Here is a 20514-nt window from a genome sequence, read left to right on the forward strand (position 1 = left end):
TTTAAGGAATGTCCCATGGTAAATATCTCTAATTCCTTCAGTGATTTCTCACAGGAAATGGTTTCAAACCCCTCCTCCCTCTGATCATCATCATTATTTTTTTCTTATTTGGCAATTAGTAGCTTATGGATTTACTTGCATTTGCTTTGGTTTATGATTTTAGTTGATTAATTTATTCTCATATCCAATTCAAAGCAGTGCAGGAAAGGTGTTTGGATGAGTTAACTGAGGAATACTTTTTCTGTTTTTTTCTCTCTAGTAGGCTTTGGTAGATTTCTAAGGGGATGTTGATTTTATTTTCTTTATCTTTTTATGTGACCTCAGACATAATCTCTGTAGCCCACTCCTTCCTGTGCAGCCTGTTTGCTTTGAATTTAACACCCTGGTCAGGAGTGCTATGCTATCAAGGCTTAATTTATGAATTAATTATTTCACATCTCTGAGGCATAAATTGTTAATTTCTGACCTCTTGCAACTTGGAAGAAGAAATCAGGTGTTTGCCTGAAAGTGAATTATTTACTTGGGACATTTTAATAATTTCATATGATTTGGTAGACAGGACTGGATTAGATTTGGGTTACTTAGTACAGGCACTACCTAGCTGTGTTGCTGCTTGAATTATTTTAACTGTGTTTCTCTCCTCTGCTTAACACCTCCTGCTTTAAAAGAAAAAATGTTTGGGGTGCCTGGGTGGCTCAGTTGGCTAAGCAACTGCCTTCTGCTCAGGTCATGATCCCAAGGTCCTGGGATTGAGCCCCGCATCGGGTTCCCTGCTCCGTGGGGAGCCTGCTTTTCTCTCTCCCTCTGCTGCTCTGCCTGCTTGTGCTCTCTTGCTCTCTCTGTCAAATAAATAAATAAATACATACATACATACAAAAAAACTGCCCTTTTTACCTCTTAAAATTTTCCTAAGGCTCAAGCGAGGGTGGGAGCTGTGACTTGTCTTCAGCCAACAGTGGCGTCATTATTGACTAAGGCCAAATACTGCTTGAGTAAGTAGGTAGTGCTTAGGACTCAGGGGACACACGGATATCTTATGTAAAGGTTAAGCTTCTTTCTGGGATTTTGAGATTTGTAGGGGTGTTTGTGCTGGCAGGCTAATTTCTAGCATCTGTATTTGAGAAGTCAATTGTTGAACTTTATTAAGGTTTCTTTACACAGAGAGGACTTTACAGCACAGTTTAGTCACATTTGCAGATTGTTAGAAGTAAATTTTAAGACTTGTTTTGACATCCTCGTGCATGTTTATATAATCCTCACCTGTAATAAGCCCTCAATAGCACTATAAAATTGTCTTCCAGAATCAGAGCCCTGGCTCTATTTCCTTCCTTATCATGTCCCATCCAGCTCAGCCAACTGGGAATTATTTTCTCTTAAGTGTTAGAATCCAACATTGGAAGAAAGTGCATGAACTGAGTCAGGAGACCCAGCTGGTTGGCCTGCCATTGACTGGGTGACTTCGAACAAGCCTTCCTTTTTGAGCTCTAGCTTCCCTGTCTGTGGAATCAGCAGGCTGAATTGGATGGTCTCCATGCTCTTTTTCAGTTTTCTAAAATTCTGTGATTTTGTTAGGTGTACTGCCCTTCTCTAATATGCTCTAAATGTTTTTTTATTTTTTATTTTATTTTTTATTTTTATTTTATTTTATTTTTTTAAAGATTTTATTCATTTGTCAGAGAGAGAGAGAGAGAGGGAGAGAGAGCGAGCACAGGCAGACAGAATGGCAGGCAGAGGCAGAGGGAGAAGCAGGCAGGCTCCCTGACGAGCAAGGAGCCCGATGTGGGACTCGATCCCAGGACGCTGGGATCATGACCTGAGCCGAAGGTAGCTGCTTAACCAACTGAGCCACCCAGGCGTCCCTCTAAATGTTTTTTTAAATTATTTTTTTCTCCTCAGGCAGACGTTTGGAGTATGGGCATACTCTTATATGTACTTATGTGTGGCTTTCTACCATTTGATGATGATAATATCATGGCTTTGTACAAGAAGATTATGGTGAGTATGACAAGGCATAGGATTTCAGTGTAAAAGTTCTGTACTGCATACTATTTGCTTCTATCCATAAAAGTAATGTGTGCTGTTAGAACACAAGATAGGGGTTATGGTTTGGAGGAAGGAATGAATGGAAAAGGGGTCGGGGGTTTCTGTTGTGTTTCTTTTCTTTTTAAGATTTTATTTATTTATTTGACGAGAGAGAGAATCACAAGTAGCAGAGAGGCTGAGAGAAGTAGGCTCCCTGCTGAGCAGAGAGCCCGATGTGGGGCTTGATCCCAGGATCCTGGGATCATGACCAGAGCCGAAGGCAGAGGCTTAACCCACTGAGCCACCCAGGCACCCCTCTGTTGTGTTTCTTAGTCTGGGTGCTGGTTATACTTGTGTATTCAGTTTTTGAAAACTTGTCCAAGTGTGCCCTCATAATATGTGTACTGTTCTGTGTGTATATTATACTGCTTCAGTAAGTAGCTCAAAAACAAAAGTAAGATGATTTTTTTGCTAAGAGTTTTTGTTTTGTATCCCGAAATAATACCTTGGTAATTTACTGGGTTAAATCACATTCTTCTATTGAATTCTGATAAAATAAGAGAAACGGTTTCTTTTTGAAGGTAACATTTGGCTTTAAGGTATAATAGAACCATAGTTAAGAGTACTGTTAGCTTTGTTAAAATCATATCTATCAGAGACAGGAAGTAGATTTGTGGTTGTGGGGGTTGTGGATGGAGTGGCAGTGGGGGAGTAACTGCTAATGATACAGGGTTTATTTTTGGGGTGCTGAGAGCATTCTGGAATTACACAGTGACAATGATCGCATAGCTTTGTTACTGAACTGAACACTTTGAAAGGGTGATAAGTTATGTGAATTATATTCAATTAAGAAAACCCTCAAAATCATGTATAGCAAGGAAAACAGTAAAATTCTTTTCAACGATTTCATGTTCAAAGCAAGCTAACACAAGAAGATATGTAAAGAGGAAGAAAGAGCACCATTTTGTGCCCCTAGCAAACCAGGGTCAGACCAGCAGAGCAGCTTCTCTCCACGAAGTTTGAATTCAGTTCTGTTGAACAAGTATTTCCAAAGGTCTTCTTTGTATGAGATACTGGAAGGCATGAACAGAGATCTGTAAAACTTGATCATCATCCATTTGATTCTTGTTGGAGACAGATACAAGACTATCTAAAAAGGGTGAAGGGTCCGGGATGCCATATTGTAACAGAGATATAAAGGAGGCTAATACAGGAATGGGTAAGGCGTGTGGGAGAACATGTTCGAGGAAGTGAGGTTTGAGCAGGGCTTTCAAAAAAGGGTGGAAGTACTTCAGAAAAGGATGTGGGAGAGAGCATGCTGATGGAGTAGACAGTATGAGCAAAGATAGAAGATGGGAGAAGCATGAGGGAAAACTGTCTGACGTTTTCTGTGGCTGGACCACTGGGTTTCCAGCACCCTTTAGGGAGGGAGACTTACAAAATCAACTCTCATTCTTTGGACGTTTACACTAAATGGAAATGGGAATTCCGGTTGGCTCATTTCTTGCCCTATAGAACAAGTTTAAGGGCACTGAGTTCAATCTTCAATTTTTAAATTTATTTGACTTTTTATTTCCTATATCCCATCCTGGAAAAACCTTTAAAATCCATGCCAGAATGACAAAGAATAGTTTTGGGAAGAGATGGAATGGTAGTAGTTCCAACTCTTTGAAGGCTAAGGAGCTCTGATGGATGCTCAGTTCACGGTAGCTGTTAGCACTGCTTTGGGGAATTGTGTGGGCACGTGCTTCTCCTTGGGAAGGGGAGAATGATGGGGCAGTAGCTGGCAGCCGGCTTCCTGGGACTGGCTGCTGAGGTAGCCAACAGCCTGTATTTCCTCCTTTCCCTTCTCCAGAAGCCTTCTTTCGGCTTTATAGGGTAGTAGCGGTTGCTTTGGCTCTGGTGGCTAATGGTGGCCACAGTTCCTGACTACATAGAGACATAGCCTACTCTGCCCCCAGCAGCGTACAAGAGAAATAGTGGTAGGATTGCTTTATTGCTTCAGCTTTGCTTAGAACAGAAATGGAGTGGGATGGAGGCTGGTCTTTGGGCAGTTCAACAACAATTATCTAGCTATGCTTTTTAAAAAAAGAAGTAGGCTGGGCTCTTCAATATTCATTCTTTTTTTTTTTTTTTAAGATTTTATTTATTTATTTGACAGAGAGAGGTCACAAGCAGGCAGAGAGGCAGGCAGAGAGAAGGGGGGAAGCAGGCTCCCCACTGAGCAGAAAGCCCGATGCGGGACTCAATTCCAGGACCCTGAGATCATGACCTGAGCTGAAGGCAGAGGTGTAACCCACTGAGCCACCCAGGCACCCCAATAATTCACTCTTTTTGCTGCTCTTTTCTTTAAAGTAGTAGAGCTATGTTTCTTGTTCTGAAAATAATTTTAATACTGTAACTACTAGTATATTTTACCTCACTCTTTTTTTTTTTTTTTTTGGAATTCCATGCCAAAGAAACTGACAAACATATTTCTCCTAGATGAACTAGAATTGGATCTATTCGGTGGTATAGCATGAAATCTTATATACTGTTTAGAATTCTAGAAAGACAGTGTGGGAACACATAATCCTAGAAAGTCACTGTTGGAAAGATCTTATAAATTATGTTTTCTTACCTCTGCTTCTTGTTTCATATTTAAATCTTGACTAAAACTTCTTCTGCCTTGGCTATGCCGACATAATTTCTCTGCATATTAGCATCATTTAGAGTGCTTTAAAATATATTGGGTCTGGCCCCCAGAGCAATTAAATCAGAATCTCCATGGTGTTGTTTTTTTTTTTTTTTTAAGATTTTATTTATTTGACAGAGAGATCACAAGTAGGCAGAGAGGCAGGCAGAGAGTGAGGGGGAAGCAGGCTCCCCACAGAGCAGAGAGCCCGACGTGGGGCTCGATCCCAGGACCCTGAGACCATGACCTGAGCCGAAGGCAGAGACTTAACCCACTGAGCCACGCAGGCGCCCCTCCGTGGTATTTTTTAAATCCAAGATCTCTGCTTTCTGTCTGTGGACAGAATATGGCAAATTACTGAGCCTCTTTGAGTCTTAGTTTCTTCCTCTGTAAAATGGATGGAATGATTGTTTTTACAATCTAGGGTTGTTTGGATTAAATGCATTAAGCTATGCGCAGCATTCCGAGTAGTGCTCGATAAATGTTTGCCCTTATTCATATACATGTCCAACTTTGGTTTGCCAGTATTTTGTCTAGGACTTAAAATTTGTTCAGAGATTAATATGTACTTTCTTTTCTTAAACTGTTGTATTTGTTTGTTTTTGTTTTTAAGATTTTAGCCCCATAAAGTTAATTGAAGGGTATTTTTCCTATTATTGTTTCATTAAACTGAACTCCTGATCATCTCAAATGAGTTTCAGTTCAGTTTTGAACATAAAGAATGTGCCCATTTTGTCTAATTTCTCAGAGTTAATTGGTATAAGATTATTTATCAGTGGCAAAGTATATATCAGATTTTTATGTATCTTTTTCAAATTATGCATGTATAAGGAATTTTATATTGTATCTATTTATGCTATTTCCTTTCCAGTGTTTTCACATGAATGGAATTTCCTGAAGTTATGGCTATGCTAGGGGCAAAAGTGACTGTCACTGTAACAGGAGCTAGGATTGGCATTGTTTTGTGAATATGGAGACTTCTGAGGATTATTGACTTCTTGATGATAAGTACAGGAATCATAGTAAGACATTATGCCAGAAAAGATGACTATAATAATTTTATCCAGGGGGCACCTGGGTGGCTCAGTGGGTTAAAGCCTCTGCCTTCGGCTCGGGTCATGGTCCCAGGGTCCTGGGATCAAGCCCCGCATGGGGCTCTCTGCTCAGCAGGGAGCCTGCTTCCCCCTCTACCTCTCTGCCTACTTGTGATCTCTCTCTCTCTCTCTGTCAAATAAATAAGTAAAAATCTTTAAAAAATTAAAAAAAATAATTTTATCCAGGAAAAGTTTTGAATATTCACCTTGGCCATACAAAGGCTCAGTAAAGATGTCTGACTTTGGATAGTCTAATTTCTATATACCCCATGGATATCCACTTAGTAAAACAAAATGAGGTACCGTAGGCATTTACCAACTATAAACTTTGATTTTAGAATAATTATATCTTTTTTATAATGATTAGACAGGCTGTAATCTTTGATTTGCAATGTTAAAATGTAATGCACATGTAAGAAGACTGCTTGGCAGATGGGCGTGCATGCAGCTCTTCCGAGTTATATCAAGGCAGTAGGGACAAGTTAAACAGAAGGGGTAGGTGGACCAAGGATTGAGGGCAGGATATATTGTTGTCTTATCCTATTGGAAATAGTAGTTGATCTATCATGGAATTGTTCCTACCAAGTCTGACTCTTGAGTTAGAAGCGTGAAGCACAGGTGTGTGAATAATTCCAAATCTGTGCTGATCTGTGCTGTAGCTTAACTTACTCCTTTCTAGAGTGCCAAAGGCAAAGAAAGGTTGGCTAGAACTTCAGTCAGTCTTTTTGCCCAGGTGATATAGAGGTTGGCAGACTGTGACCTACCAGCCAAATCTGGCCCACCACCTATTCGTTTAAATAAAATTTTATTGGAACATAGCCATAGCTGTTTGTTAACATATTGTCTGTGGCTGCTTTTGCACAACAGTTGGTGGAGTTGAGTAGTTGTGACAGAGATTGTATGGCCCACAAAACCAGAACTATTTACTATCTGTTCCTTTTCAGAAAAAAATTTGCTGACTCCTGGCTTAGTGTTTGTGATCTGTAGTAGAATGGTCCTCCCCAGAGCCTGCCTACTCCCTTTCTAGAATATTGGTCTAAAATGCCCAGGCTTGTAGTTTATCAAAAAACTAACATTCAGTTAATTGTTTTTATAATGAAAAACAAAGAATGTATGTTAGGTAAAAAGCTAAAACATTACTAAGGAGTATATATTAAAAAAACCAACCCAAAACAAAAAAACTTCCTGTTCGCTTAGGCCTCTATTTTCTACCACAGAGACAACTATTTAGAGATTTCTTTTATACATTTGTAGGAATTAGCTGTACTTATACAAACCTTTATATATCTGTATATATCCTTTGGGACTGTATAATCCACATAGTGAATGGACCTTGCCCCCTTCTCCTTTTTTTCCTTTTTGTTCTATTTTTCAATATTTGTTTATTTTAGTGAGACAGCGAGCAGGGGCAGTCAGAGGGAGAGGGAGAATCTCAAGCAGACTCTGCACTGAGCACGGAGCCTGATGTGGGGCTCGATCTCACAATCCTGAGATCATGACCTGAGATGAAACTAAAAGTCTGATGCCTAGATGACTGAACCACCCAGGTGCACCCCCTACTTTTAAAAAATGTATTTATTTATTTATTTATAAAGATTTTACTTATTTATTTGAGAGAGAGAGACACAGATATAGTGAGAGAGAAAGCAGGATCAGAGTGGAGAGGGATAAACAGGCTCCTGCTGAGCAAGGAGCCTGACGTGGGACTCAGATTTCAGGACCTTGGGATCATGACCTGAGCTGAAGGCAGACACTAACTGAGCCACACAGATACCCCTCCTTTTTTAAATTTAACGCTTTACTTTGAAGATTGTTTCATATTTGTACACAGCAGCGTATATAGGTTTTCATTGTTTTTTTAATGGATGTGTAGTATTCATTATGAAATTTCTTTGATTCTAAGTTTGGGTACATCATTTTTAAAAATGAATTTTTAATTCACAATTACATAAGCAGTGCATAAAAATATTTTCTGTATAAAGAATTAAAACATTACAGATAACTGAAGTTCTCTTGACCTCTCACATAGGTAATTACTATTATCACTTTGGTTCTTTTAGAACTTTTATTTGTATTTCTAGTATTTTGTATTTTTTCTTAACATAAATGATATCATACTAATATAATTCTGTATTTGTCTTTATTCAACAGTATGTACCATTTTGTACATATAACATTAACTCATTTTTACAAATAGTTTGTCTAGCCATTTTCTTGTTGAATATTTTAGGTTATTTTCTAATCATTCATTGAGTATTTGCTATGAGCCAAGTGTTGGTCTATGCATTCTACATGGATTAACTCATGTAATCCACATGATAGTCCACTGAGGTAGGTACTGTTATCATACCTTTTTTTTTTTTTTTTTTTTAAGATTTTACTTATTCATCTGACAGACAGAGATCACAAGTAGGCAGAGAAGCAGGCAGAAAGAGAGGGAGGAAGCAGGCTCCTTGCCGAGCAGGGAGCCTGATGCGGGGGCTCGATCCCAGGACTCTGGGATCATGACCTGAGCCGAAGGCAGAGGCTTTAACCCACTGAGCCACCCAGGTGCCCCTATCATACCCTTTTTAATGATGAGGAAAGTGAAGCAGAGAGCAGGAAAATAGTTGCCTGAAGCTCTTCAATTAATTATTGACAGAACTGGGATTTGAACTCAGGTGGTCTGCATCCAGAGGCTGTATTCCTCTGGATGCCAGGTATATCCTATGACATGGTAATTCCATCTCATAGAGCATCCCAAGGAAATTAACATTTGTCCTGTGTGTTAAAATCTGTGTATTTCAGGATTTCTTTTTTTAAGATTTTATTTATTTATTTGTCAGAGAGACAGAGTGAGCACAGCAGTGGGGGAGGGGTAGAGGGAGAAGCAGGCTCCCTGCTGAGTAAGGAACTTAATGTGGGACTTGATCCCAGGATGCTGGGATCACGACCTGAGCTGAAGGCAGCCGCTTAATCAACTGAGACACCAGGTATCCCTATATATTTCAGTTTTTTTCTTCATGCTTTTTTTCTAGTATCATTAGCTTTTTTTTTTTTTTTGGAGATATTATTAAGTAACCTACACCCAACATGGGGCTCGAATTCACAACCCTAAGTGTGAGGAGTCGCACATTCCACCGATGAACCAACCAGGCACCCTAATAATTTTAAATTTTTTAAATAGTAATTTTTTGATCTACCAGAAATTAATATTGGTGTAAGAAGTAATAGAGACCCAGTTTTTTTCTTTTTCAGCCCAATTTTTAAAAAATATTTTATTTATTTATTTGACGATCACAGGGAGGCAGAGAGGCAGGCAGAGAGAGAAGGGGAAGTGACTCCCTGCCGAGCAGAGAGCCCGATGTGGGGCTCGATTCCAGGACCCTGAGATCATGACCTGAGCTGAAGGCAGAGGCAGCCCACTGAGCCACCCAGGCGCCCCTTCAGCCTAATTTTTATTTTAAAATAGTTTTAGATATACAGGAAATTTGCAGAGATAGTACAACATTCCCATGTATCCCTCACTCAGTTTTTCCTATTATTAACATCTTGTTACAACTAAAGAACCAGCATTGGTACATTAATATTAACTGAATTTTGTACTTTAGTCCAGTTTCATTAGTTTTTCTCTAATGTCCTTTTTCTATTCTAAGATTCTCTCAGGATACCATGTTATATTTAGTTGTCATATCTTCTTAGCCCTCTCTGATCTGTGATAGTTTCTAGGGATCTTTTATTTTTAAATAAATTATTACTTATTTATTCTAAAATAAGTAATTGGTTGTCCCAGGACTGCTTATTGAATAATCCATCATTTTCCCATTGATTTGAAAGGATGGTTTTATTATGTATTAAATTTCTGCATTTATGTATTTCTTTTTCTAGAGTTTTTATTTTATTGTAATTTTTGTCTATTCTTGTCTGATACATAATTGTTTTAGTTGCTGTATCTTTATTATACCATTTATTTTATGTTTGGTAGAATTAGCCTTTTCTTATTATTCTGTTTTTCCTCTAGAATTTTTCCGGCTATTCTACTATGACTTTTTTCCCTGGTGTACTGTTTAAATGGAATGTTTGGAAAGCTAATGTGTCCATAATTTGATGTAATAAGGTCTATTCCATTATAAAAAGGAATGACTTGGTAACGTATCTGTGGTATTAATAATGGAAAATGAATGAGCCAGGATTGCTGGCCTGGCCTTGGGTGCTCTTTCAGTTGTATGAAATTCCAGTCCTTCAGAGGGTCTTTATGTTCATAGCCTAGAAACACACTTATTTACTGCTTGTCCATGTTTTTATTTCTTAGTTTTTTATGTGTTTGTGAGTGTTAATAGTGCTTCTTTTTCTTTTGAAAAACACTGCTATTAAATTACTGTACTTCTTTATAATAGAATGTTCTACAGCCATACAAATAAACGAGGAAGCTTTTTACTCTTATGACTGATACCCAAGATAGATCGTTGGGGGGAAAAGCAAGTTAGGAATAGTATGTATACTGTACTGTTATTTTTGTAAAAATGAAAGAAAGGGAGGCATATTTGTGTTATTTACTCATACATAGAAGGGGACACAAGTTGTTGTAGTTGCTGTTCTTTTTCGAGAGAAAAGTTGGGAGAAAGGAACGAAGGGAAGACTTTTCATTCTATGCTCTTTTAAATTTTGAATCATGTAAGGTTTTTACTTCTTGCCTAATAGTTCTGACTAGGACTTCTAGTACTGTGTTGAGTGGAAGTGGTGAGAGTGGCCATCCTTGTCTTGTTCCTGGTCTTGCAGGAAAAGCTTTCAGTCTTTCCCCACTGAGTGTGATACTAGCTATGGATTTTTCATTTATGACTTTTGTTATTTTGAGGTAGTTGCCTCTTTATTTCTAATTTATTGAATGTTTTTATCATGAAAGGGTTTTGATTTCTGTCAAATGACTTTTCTGCATCAGCTGACATCATGTATTTTTTTTTTCTCCTTCATTCTGTTAATGTGCTGTATAATGTGTATTCATTTGTGTATGTTGAACCTTCCTTGCATTCCAGGGTTTAAATAAATCTGACCTGGTATTGGTGTATAATTCTTTTAGTAGGCTGTTGAATTTGGTTTGCTAGTAATAAGTTTTTAAAAAGTAAAATAATGGGGGCACCTGGGTGGCTCAGGGGGTTAAAGTCTCTGCCTTTGGCTCCGGTCATGATCACAGGGTTCTGGGATCGAGCCCCGCATTGGGCTTTCTGCTTGGCAGGGAGCCTGCTTTCTCTTCTCTCGCTCTCTGCCTGCCTCTCTGCCTACTTGTGATCTCTATCTGTCAAATAATTAAATAAAATCTTAAAAAAAAAAGTAGAATGATGGGCGCCGAGGCAGCTCAGAGGGTTAAGCCTCTGCCTTTGGCTCAGGTAATGATCTCAGGGTCCTGGGATTGAGGCCTGCATCAGGCTCTCTGCTCAGTGGGGAGCCTGCTTCCCCCTTTCTCTCTGCCTGCCTCTCTGCCTACTTGTGATCTCTCTCTCTCTGTCAAATAAATAAAATCTTTAAAACAAAAAAAAAAAAAAGAAAGAAAAGAAAATTGAAAAAAAAAGTAGAATGAGGAAGTTCTGTGTGAGTTTTGAACCCCTAAAACTGATGTAATAAGTGGAGGAGATGCCTTCTCCAGTGAAGTCTGAGTGTCTACAGCAGTGGAGTTGTATGTTTACTTGAGTTGTGCCGAAGTCTCTGCTGCGTAGAGCATCCGCATAAATTTTTTTATGTTGATTTTTTTTTAAAGATTTTGTTTTTCAGGTAATCTTTATCCGCGATGTGGAGCTCGAACTCACAATCCTGAGATGGAGTCACATGCTCCACTGACTGAGACAGCCAGGCACACCTTGTTGTTGATTTTTGTGCTTTATTCCCCTACTCCTTTTTTTTTTTCCTTCCAAGGAGAGAGAGCATTCTGAAGTGTGTATGTTTTGTATTTTCATGACCCTCTCATGTGGATTCTTAGAAAAAATAAAATGTTTGCTGGCATGGATATTCTTATTCTCTTGTTACAAAAGTAGTACTTAATATTCATGAGCTTCTCTTGTCATTCTCTAAGTGGCCTAGTTACTATTACTCTACCCCTCTTATAGATGAGGAAACTAAGGGGCAGAAACTTTAAATAACTTACACAGAGTCTTTTGGCTGGTAAGTGGCAGAGAGATTTGAACTCAGCTTGTCAAGCTCCAAGCTAGTTCTCATAACCATCCTGAAATACTGTTTCTTAACTTTGTAGTTACTAGTCTCCAGAGAATCATAGACTTCTAGGTGGGAAAGTGACCCCAATACCGAACTTCTTTTTGTGTCCATTCACTTGGGAATAGTATCGGACATCCCAACTTGTCAGATTTACCAAGACTACAAGTTAATTCTCTTAATTCATATTATTGTGCATCAGCTTTTTTACTCACTTTGGGTGTCACTGCTGGTGGAGCAATTTAGGTGGGTCCTTGTTTTCTTTATCAGTAGTGTTAGAGCCTTGCAGTCAAATCAGTCATTTCAAGGTCCGTTCTAGCTCTGAGTAGCTGTAAGTTGTCTGACTTTTCTTTGTTTCCATTTGTGTTCCTTTGTTTGTTTCAGCCTGTAATTTCTGTTGAAATTTTAAATCTTGATTCTGCCTTCATAAATCAGTATCACTTGTCTCTCCCAGCCTTGTGCCCCTTCGCACGTTTCTTAAATAGCTCTAATCCAAGTTGTCAATTAAAAAACTGAATAGAATAGGTATTTAGAGAATTGGGTTTTGGTCCCTATAAGGTACAGTTAACCAAAGTTTTGTGGTCTTATTCACAAAGATGAGCTGAGTGACCATTAATGCCTTACAGAAATTGATCTACACTAGATCCAAGGTGTTTCTCATTTACTGACTTAACTCTAAGCTTTGTTTTTCTTTTCTTTTCTTTTTTTTTTTTTTAACCTATCTGGACCTAAGTTTCCATACTGTCTATTTGCTTTCACTTGCTGCTACTTCAGGTTCACATTCATATGGCAGCCATGAAATCAATGCCCTTGGTTATTAATATGTTATTTCTCCAGTGCATGGGGAATGTACCAACATACAATCTTCAGTGTTCTCTACATTTGTTTGTTTGTTTGTTTGTTTTAATCTTTTGGGGGGTATTCTGATATTTTTGGTAAATCAGATATTTATGCATTGGAATGAATATGGTAGAAAATATCTAATTCTTGTTCAGTAGAGATTTAACCTTCCTAATTAATATTATTTACTGATAACTGTATATTCTTTGTTTCTCCTACTCTGAATTCCATTTTTTAGTTTTTCATGTATTTACAAGTTGAAAATTGATTCAAATTAGGACTTTTATGCATTATTGTGGAATTTAATTTCACACATTATAGATTTTGAAATTTATCGTAATCTTGGCTCAGAACTATTGTTCCGAGGCGCAGTGTAATACAGTCTGCTGGTTGAATCTAATTAAGGTGTCGTATCACTTGCATGCAGTATGTATCTTTGCCTAGAATGTTCTAAAATTCCTCACTTGGGAATAACACTTTCTTCAGTTCTTTTTGGTCTGATTGAAAAACCCAGCAATATTTCACACACTATATGTAACTCTTGTTTAAGAGGCAGACTGTGTTTATCTTTTGCATTTGTTGACTATTTTAACCAAAATGCTCAACAGCAGTTTCTAGTATGATTACCAGCAGATTGGGTATTAATCTTATTAATGTCACCTATATTCATTTACCATTACTGCATTCAGAGACAAGCATGACTGGGCGCTTGAGTGGTTCATTTGGTTGGGCGGCTGCCTTCGGTCATGATCCCGGAGTCCCAGGATCGAGTTCCGCATCAGGCTCCCAGCTCCATGGGGAGTCTGCTTCTCCCCTCTCATGCTCTCTCTCACTCTCTCTCTCTCTCAAATAAATAAATAAAATCTTAAAAAAAAAAAAAAAAGAGACAAGCATGACTGTATTCCAGTTCTGGGTACACCAATATTAAGGAAGTATAAATAATTTAGTAAATGAAAGTTGAATAGCTTGCAAGTAAAATTGCTTTCTAACAAGTATAATTTATAATTTTAAAGAAAATGGGCACATTATCTTTTTATAAGATTATATTTTACAATTATTGAGTTGACTATATACTGTAATTATGTGTTAGAAAGATTGCTTGCCTTTCTTGGAACCATGTGAAAAATGAACAATTTCAAGCTCTCTAGAATTCTCAGGATTATCTTGCTTAGCCCACAGGGTGTCATATCCTCCCCCCCACTGCCACTTGGTTTCTCTATTACCCATTTCTTGCTCTCATTTGCAAGGTAATCGTCCCTTAAATAAACAAGAATTCTCTAAAGACTGAGCAGAAATGAGGGTTAAGTTGCACAGCCCTGGTTGATAGAGGGCCTTTTATGGAGATGTTCTTCCCCAATAGAATTGCTCATCTCAAGGTCTTTTCCATTAGACCTTTGGGTATACTTCCAATATTGAAATAAGGAGCCTTTCTTCCTGTTTACCTCTAGGCTTTCTTAGACTTTCCAGCATAGTACAACAGAAAAAGTACCGTATGTTTCTTTTTAGTTCCATGTCCACCCCTTTTCTGCTCTGTATAATGTTTATCAATTTCGGCACTATTGACAATTTGGACTAGATAATTCTACGTTACGGGGGCTGTCTGGGGGGGGCTGTCCTATGCACTGTAGGATGTTTAGCAGCATCCCTGGCCTGTACCCACTAGATGCCAGTAGTAGCTCCCAAGTCATGACAAAAGAAGTCTCTAGTGGCGAAGAGAGTAGATCTTAAAAGTTTTTATCACAAGAAAAACACTAGGCAAACAAAACTTGTAAATATGTGTGGTGATAGATATGAATTAAACTTATGGTAGTAATCATTTCATAATATATACATATATTATATCATTATGTTGCACACATAAAAAGGTCTCCAGATGCTGCTAGATGTCTTCTGGGGAACAAAATCACCCCCAGCTGAGAACAAGTGCTTTATAATATTGAACAAGTGCTTGATTTCCCTGGTTGAGACTTAGTTTTCTCATCTGTGTAATGTGGTTAATAACCCTTGCTTACTGCACAGGATAAAATATATATGCAAGTGTTTTGTGTGTTTTAAAGTGTTAAGTACAATTAAGAGGCTGGGTTAAGCCTGGCAGTAAACTCGGCTCTGAATTCTATTACTGTCAGTATCTCAGTGCAAAGAATGAAGCTGAAGATGTCGGGTGTTGGTGATGGGTCACAGACCTCATGACTTACCGTAGATGGTACTCTCCAGAGCTCTTCTGTCCCAACAGGGAAAGTGGGTGGGTACACTTCAAGATGTAATGGGAGCCGGGCTTGACTAGATGATGCATTCCTTACCAGGCAGTCCTGAGGCAGCTGCAGTGGGGCATAGCTCCGTTGGGAGGACATGTGGCATTCCCCAGAATGACTCTAGCCTTTCTTACAGTATTGAGTATTTAGCACTCTGGCAGGCATGGTTTTGGCTAACATACCCATCTCTGGTCTGTTACTATTTTGGGCATCCTTCTCTCCCTCCTGTTTCTTTCAGATTCAACAAACATTTATTGTCTCTTATGTGCAGGGCATTGTGTTGAGTGCTTTCACATATTCTCTTTTATTCCTTTTAGAATCCTATGGGTGGAATTACTTGTTTTACAGACAGTAACAATAGTAGTAGTAATAGTAGCCTTAGTTGTAGAGGTGACAGTAGTAGAACTAACATATGTGGCGTTCTTACTATGTGCCTGGCACTCTGCTCAGTGCTTCATATGTATTGAATCACTGAATCCTAGCAACAGTTTTTGGAGTAGGTACTATTATTTTGCTTCTTTGTACAGATGAGGAAACTGAGGCACAGCGTGATTCAGTAGCTCATCCACATGACTAGGAAGTGGTAGATTCTGGATTTGAATCTAGGAAATTCGTCTCCAAAGACTACTGTCTTAGGAAATAGGTCCAGAGAGATTAAATAACATGTACAAGTTCATGGAGCGACTGAGAGGCAGGCTGGGATTCACGTGTAATGTTGACTCCAGCCCCTCACTGTTTCCTTGCTTTTCATTGACCCATTCTTGCCTCTTTCTGGCTAGGATAGTTTTGGTGGTGCTAACTTAGTGGGGGGACTTGGGATAGCACAGTAGGGGGATCTGTATGAAGATTCGTCATGAATTCAAGATGGGATGATAAAAGGGGTGATAAAATGAGGCAAAGAGGAACTTGGAATCAATCTAGTGGAGATTTTCTTATTCAGTACTTCATTCTGAATATTTCTTTTTACATCTGGTTTCTGTAGAATACTGCTGCTTTTAGTTAAGAGTACTTTTGTTTTGGGTGGTACTTTCTGAATTTAAAGGCATAACATTTCTTCTATGTTGATAGATCTGGTGATGGGCCTATTATCTGTGTTGGAGCAGACCAGAAAGGGCTAGAACCTAGAATCAGACCTTTCCTTGGGGTGGGCACGCGCTGATGGGAGAGAGGTATGTGTAGACCCTTATAGATGGTGTATAATTTCCTGGTGTTATTATAACAAAGTACTACAAGGCAGTGCCTTAAAACAACAAAAATTCATTATTTCACAGTTCTGGTGGCTAGAAGTCCAAGTCCAAGGTGTCGATAGGGCCATGTTCTCTTTGGAGGCTCTAGGGGAGAATCCTTCTTTGCCTCTTTCTAGCTTCTGGTGTTTGCTGGCAAACCTTGGAAAGCATTGAATTGTAGATGCATCACTCCAGTCTCTGCCTCTGTCTTCACATGGCCTACTTCCCTTTGTTTGTGTCCCTGTGTCCCAATTTCCCTCCTTTTATAAGGACACCAATCATATTGGATTTAGGGCCCACCCCTACTCAGTATGATTTCATCTTAACTTGATTACATCTGTGGAAGACTCTATTTCCAAATAAGAGTGCATTCACACATTCTGGGTGGACATGTGTTTGGGACTACACCCAGTGTAGGCGGTGTCCAGAGAGTAAGCAGCTAAAGGCTCCACTGTCAGCATGAGGGGAGACCCCCAGAGTTCATGGGGGTTCTGACCAGTGAATGAAACATGACAGAGGACACCATAGGAATAGGTTGTGATTGAAGATTTAGGTAGGTCATAACCATTTGATCAGTGTAAGCAGATAGGAGAGTCCTTACCCCAGGCTGGTCTCTGCTTTCTGTGAGACTCTGGCAAGAGCAAGCCCGACTGTTTGAGAGGACAGACAAATGGTCAGGTTGCTAAGAAAGAAATTAAGACACCCAGGATTTGAATCACGAGAGGCCTTGATCTCAGGAGTTAGGAGCTCAGATAGGAGGGTCAGAGCCAGTGGAACAGCAGCTGTGACTTACTGCTCAGTCCCAGAGACTTGGCTGAAGCATCTAAAAATGCCCTCTTGCCAGGGATAGGCCTGCATGGAGCAAGGAGAAGTGAATTAAAGGCTTTATCACTGTAATTCATTTTCTAGCACTGGCTAGTGTTAAGGTGCACTGGCAAGGTGTAAATAAGAATGGGCTCTCTGGATGATATTGAGTGCTCTGGATAAAGGAGATTGAAAAATTTAATAACATTAAATGTCATTTGTAAATGAAAGAAAGCTCTTGCCTTTTCTGGGAACGCTTTGTAGGCCAGCCCCTCTGCTCTCATCAGAGAGGCTGAGTCCGAGATGGAGTTGTTTTGACATTGACACCTTTTCATTTGAAATTTATTGCTTGATAACGCTTCTTTGGAACTTTGCTCGTTTCTTTAACATAATCAGAATCTAACCTGCCATGTAAGTCTAGGACTCTGAGTGACCCATACGTTTCTGTTTCTCCCATGGCCTTGGAGCTGGGCTGACTTTTGTGAGGATGATGTCCTGGACAGTTTGTAAGAGCAGAGAACCTGGGATGCCTGGGTGGCTCCGTCAGTTAAGTAGGCTTGGGCTCAATCATGACCCCAGGGTCCTGGCATCGAGTCCTGCATCAGGCTCCTAGCTCAGCAGGGAGCCTACTTTTCTCTCTGCCTCTGCCTGCCACTCTGCCTGCCTGTGCTCTCTTTCTCTCTGACAAATAAATAAATAAAATCTTAAAAAAAAAAAAGGGCAGAGAACCCCAATGCTTGGGCTAGTCGATAGAGTCTCCATCTACCTGTCTCCACCCTTCTAGTCTTCTTTAACTGCTGTAGGGTTAGTGTGTGCACACATGTGTTCCTGTGTGCATGTGTGCTTGCCCTTGTCTCCCTGGACCTGTATTATATTTCTGACTCAGGAGCCTTATTCAGTGCTTTTTGTCTTCCCTCATTAGTTTGGGGGACCCTCAGGAATTTGCCAGCAGACTATGTTCCTTCGTTATCACAAACAATTCTGTGATTCTGTGATGAATGTTACTGTTCATGTATTTTATATGCCAAATTATTTGCTTAGGATAAATTTGGGAGTGAAATTGCTGGATCAGGGATATGCGATTTTGAGTGTTTTTATAAGAGTGTTCTATAAGAGTATAAGTGCTTTTTTTTTAATTAAAAAATATTTTTTATAAATTTTTTATTTCTTTTCAGCGTAACAGTATTCATTGTTTTTGCACCACATCCAGTGCTCAGTGCAATCCGTGCCCTCCCTAATACCCACCACCTGGTTCCCCCAACCTCCTACCCCCCGCCCCCTTCAAAACCCTCAGACTCTTGTCCCTGAACTCTTTATTAACACTGGATAATGTTTTTCTTTTTTTTTTTAAAGATTGGCTTAACCAACTGAGCCACCCAGGAGTCCCTGGATAATGTTTTTCTTAAATTTGTCAGTTTGATAGACAACAGATGTTATCTTTTTGTTTAAATTAATTACTTTTTTATTACTAGGTTAGTTGGACATATTTTCATGTTTGTTGGCCATTTAAAAGTTCTTGTTTTGGATATTATCCATGAATATTCTTTGTTCATTTTCTTTTGGAGTTTTTGCTTTTCATCCCATCCCTTTATTTACTAAACAAATATTAATTGAATACCTTTTATATGCTAGAGCCAGACACTGTTCTTTGCGAACAGTACTGACAAAATCCTGTCCTTAAGGAGCTTATGTTCTATTGTAGTAAGGCAGTAAATAAACAAGTAAATATGTAATATGATCAGTGGGGATACGGACTGAAGAAAAAGTACGTATGAAAAGGAGGTGGAGAATGATTGTGGGGGATGATATGTTATAAAAGCGGTTGTGGGAGGCCTCACTGATACCACTAGTGTATAGTGGAGACCTGAAGATTAAGGCCAAAGCTCTGCTGATATTGGAGAAAGCATTATTAAGCAGAAGATACAAACAGTACGAAGACCCTAAGGCTGGACTGTGTTTGGAATGTCACTGTAGTTTGGTGAGTGAGGGGGAGTGTTAGGAGGTGAGTCTGAGTAGTAGCAAGGAGTTGGGTGGAAGTGGGGATAGGGAACATGCATGTAGGACCTTGGAACCAAAATAAGGTATTTGGATTTTATTCTCAGTGATCTGGGGAAGCATTGGAGAGTTTTGGGTGGTGAAGAAGCATGATCTGAACCGATGTTTTAAGAAAACATGGCTGGTGAGTAGAGATTAGCCTGGGGGTGGGAGAGGGGCAGTAGTGGAATCTGGAACATCAGTTAGGAGTCTCTTGCAATATGCCAGGTGGGAGATGCTAGTGGCATGGTGGAAGTAGTGAGAAGTGGCTCTGTGTAGATTTTTAACATAGAACCAATAGATTTTGCTGATGGATCAGATGTGAGTTATGAGAGAAAGAGAAATTAAAGATGACTCTGTTTTCTGGCCATTTGAAGAGTTGAGGGACTATGTGGGCAGCACATGTTGGCTGGTGGTGAAACCTTAGTGATTTGTAAGAGCTTTTTATGCAATGAAGTTTATTAATATTTAGTCATTTAGGTGGAAAATTTTCTTTACTCCATTTGTTTTTAGTTAACTTTTTAATACTGTTTTGCTATATAGAAATGTCAACGGTTAATCTTTATAGTTTTGGGTTTGTGTCATGTTTAGAAAAATTCCAGAAATTTCCTCTTCTTTACTTAAGTACTCTGTGGTTATGTATTTCTATTCCTTCTTTAATCTGGATGAAATTAATTTTGATATAAACTGAATTAAAGTTCAATCTTAATTTTTTTTCAAATAATTAACCTTTTATCCTAACATCATTAAACAATTTGTCCTTTGCTAAGAGAAATGATTCTGTTGTTTCTTCTGAATTGTGAGAGGGTGTATGGCAGGTTGTGTAAATAGATGTGCTATTACCTATTAGTGTTTTGCAAGCCCCTGGTCTTTTCTTTGGTTGATGAATTGGTAACTAATTTTTGGGTATTCTAGATTGTAAACATTTGTCTCCTGAGCGTCTTCCATTCCCAAAACATGCATTTGACTTAGAAAATGGTTTGCATCAGTTTCCCTCAATGATTATGAATTCTGTCCTATGGATGATATGAGACCTTTTTTTTTTTTTTTTTAAGATTTTATTTATTTATTTGACGGAGAGACACAGGAGAGAGGGAACACAAGCAGGGGGAGTGGGAGAAGGAGAAGCAGGCTTCCCGCTAACCCTAACCCTGGGATCATGACCTGAGCTGAAGTCAGACGCTTAACGACTGAGCCACCCAGGTGTTCCTATGTGACCTGTTTTTAACCACAGCCTATGTCCTGCCACCAAATACATTTTCTGTTACTTAATTTTGTCAACTGATAATTGTTCTGAGATTATAAACTAAAATTTGCTTTAGCATTACGAAAATTGACTACAGTGTGTACTGGCTGTCCATTTAATCACATTACAGATCCCAAAGCCC

At 39.0% G+C, this 20514-nt stretch overlaps 1 protein-coding gene across 1 annotated transcript in view; it reads left to right on the forward strand.

Moving 5' to 3' along the window:
* MELK (maternal embryonic leucine zipper kinase) overlaps positions 1 to 20514 on the forward strand; it is a 92849-nt gene that overhangs the window by 24626 nt on the left and 47709 nt on the right. Inside the window, exon 8 of the mRNA XM_032860600.1 lies at positions 1897 to 1995. Coding sequence (XP_032716491.1) covers positions 1897 to 1995 — 99 coding nt within the window. The remainder of the gene's footprint in view (positions 1 to 1896; positions 1996 to 20514) is intronic.

The sequence above is a fragment of the Lontra canadensis genome, unplaced genomic scaffold, assembly GCF_010015895.1.
Source record: "Lontra canadensis isolate GAN:19392208 unplaced genomic scaffold, GSC_riverotter_1.0 scaffold19, whole genome shotgun sequence".
NCBI lineage: Eukaryota > Metazoa > Chordata > Mammalia > Carnivora > Mustelidae > Lontra > Lontra canadensis.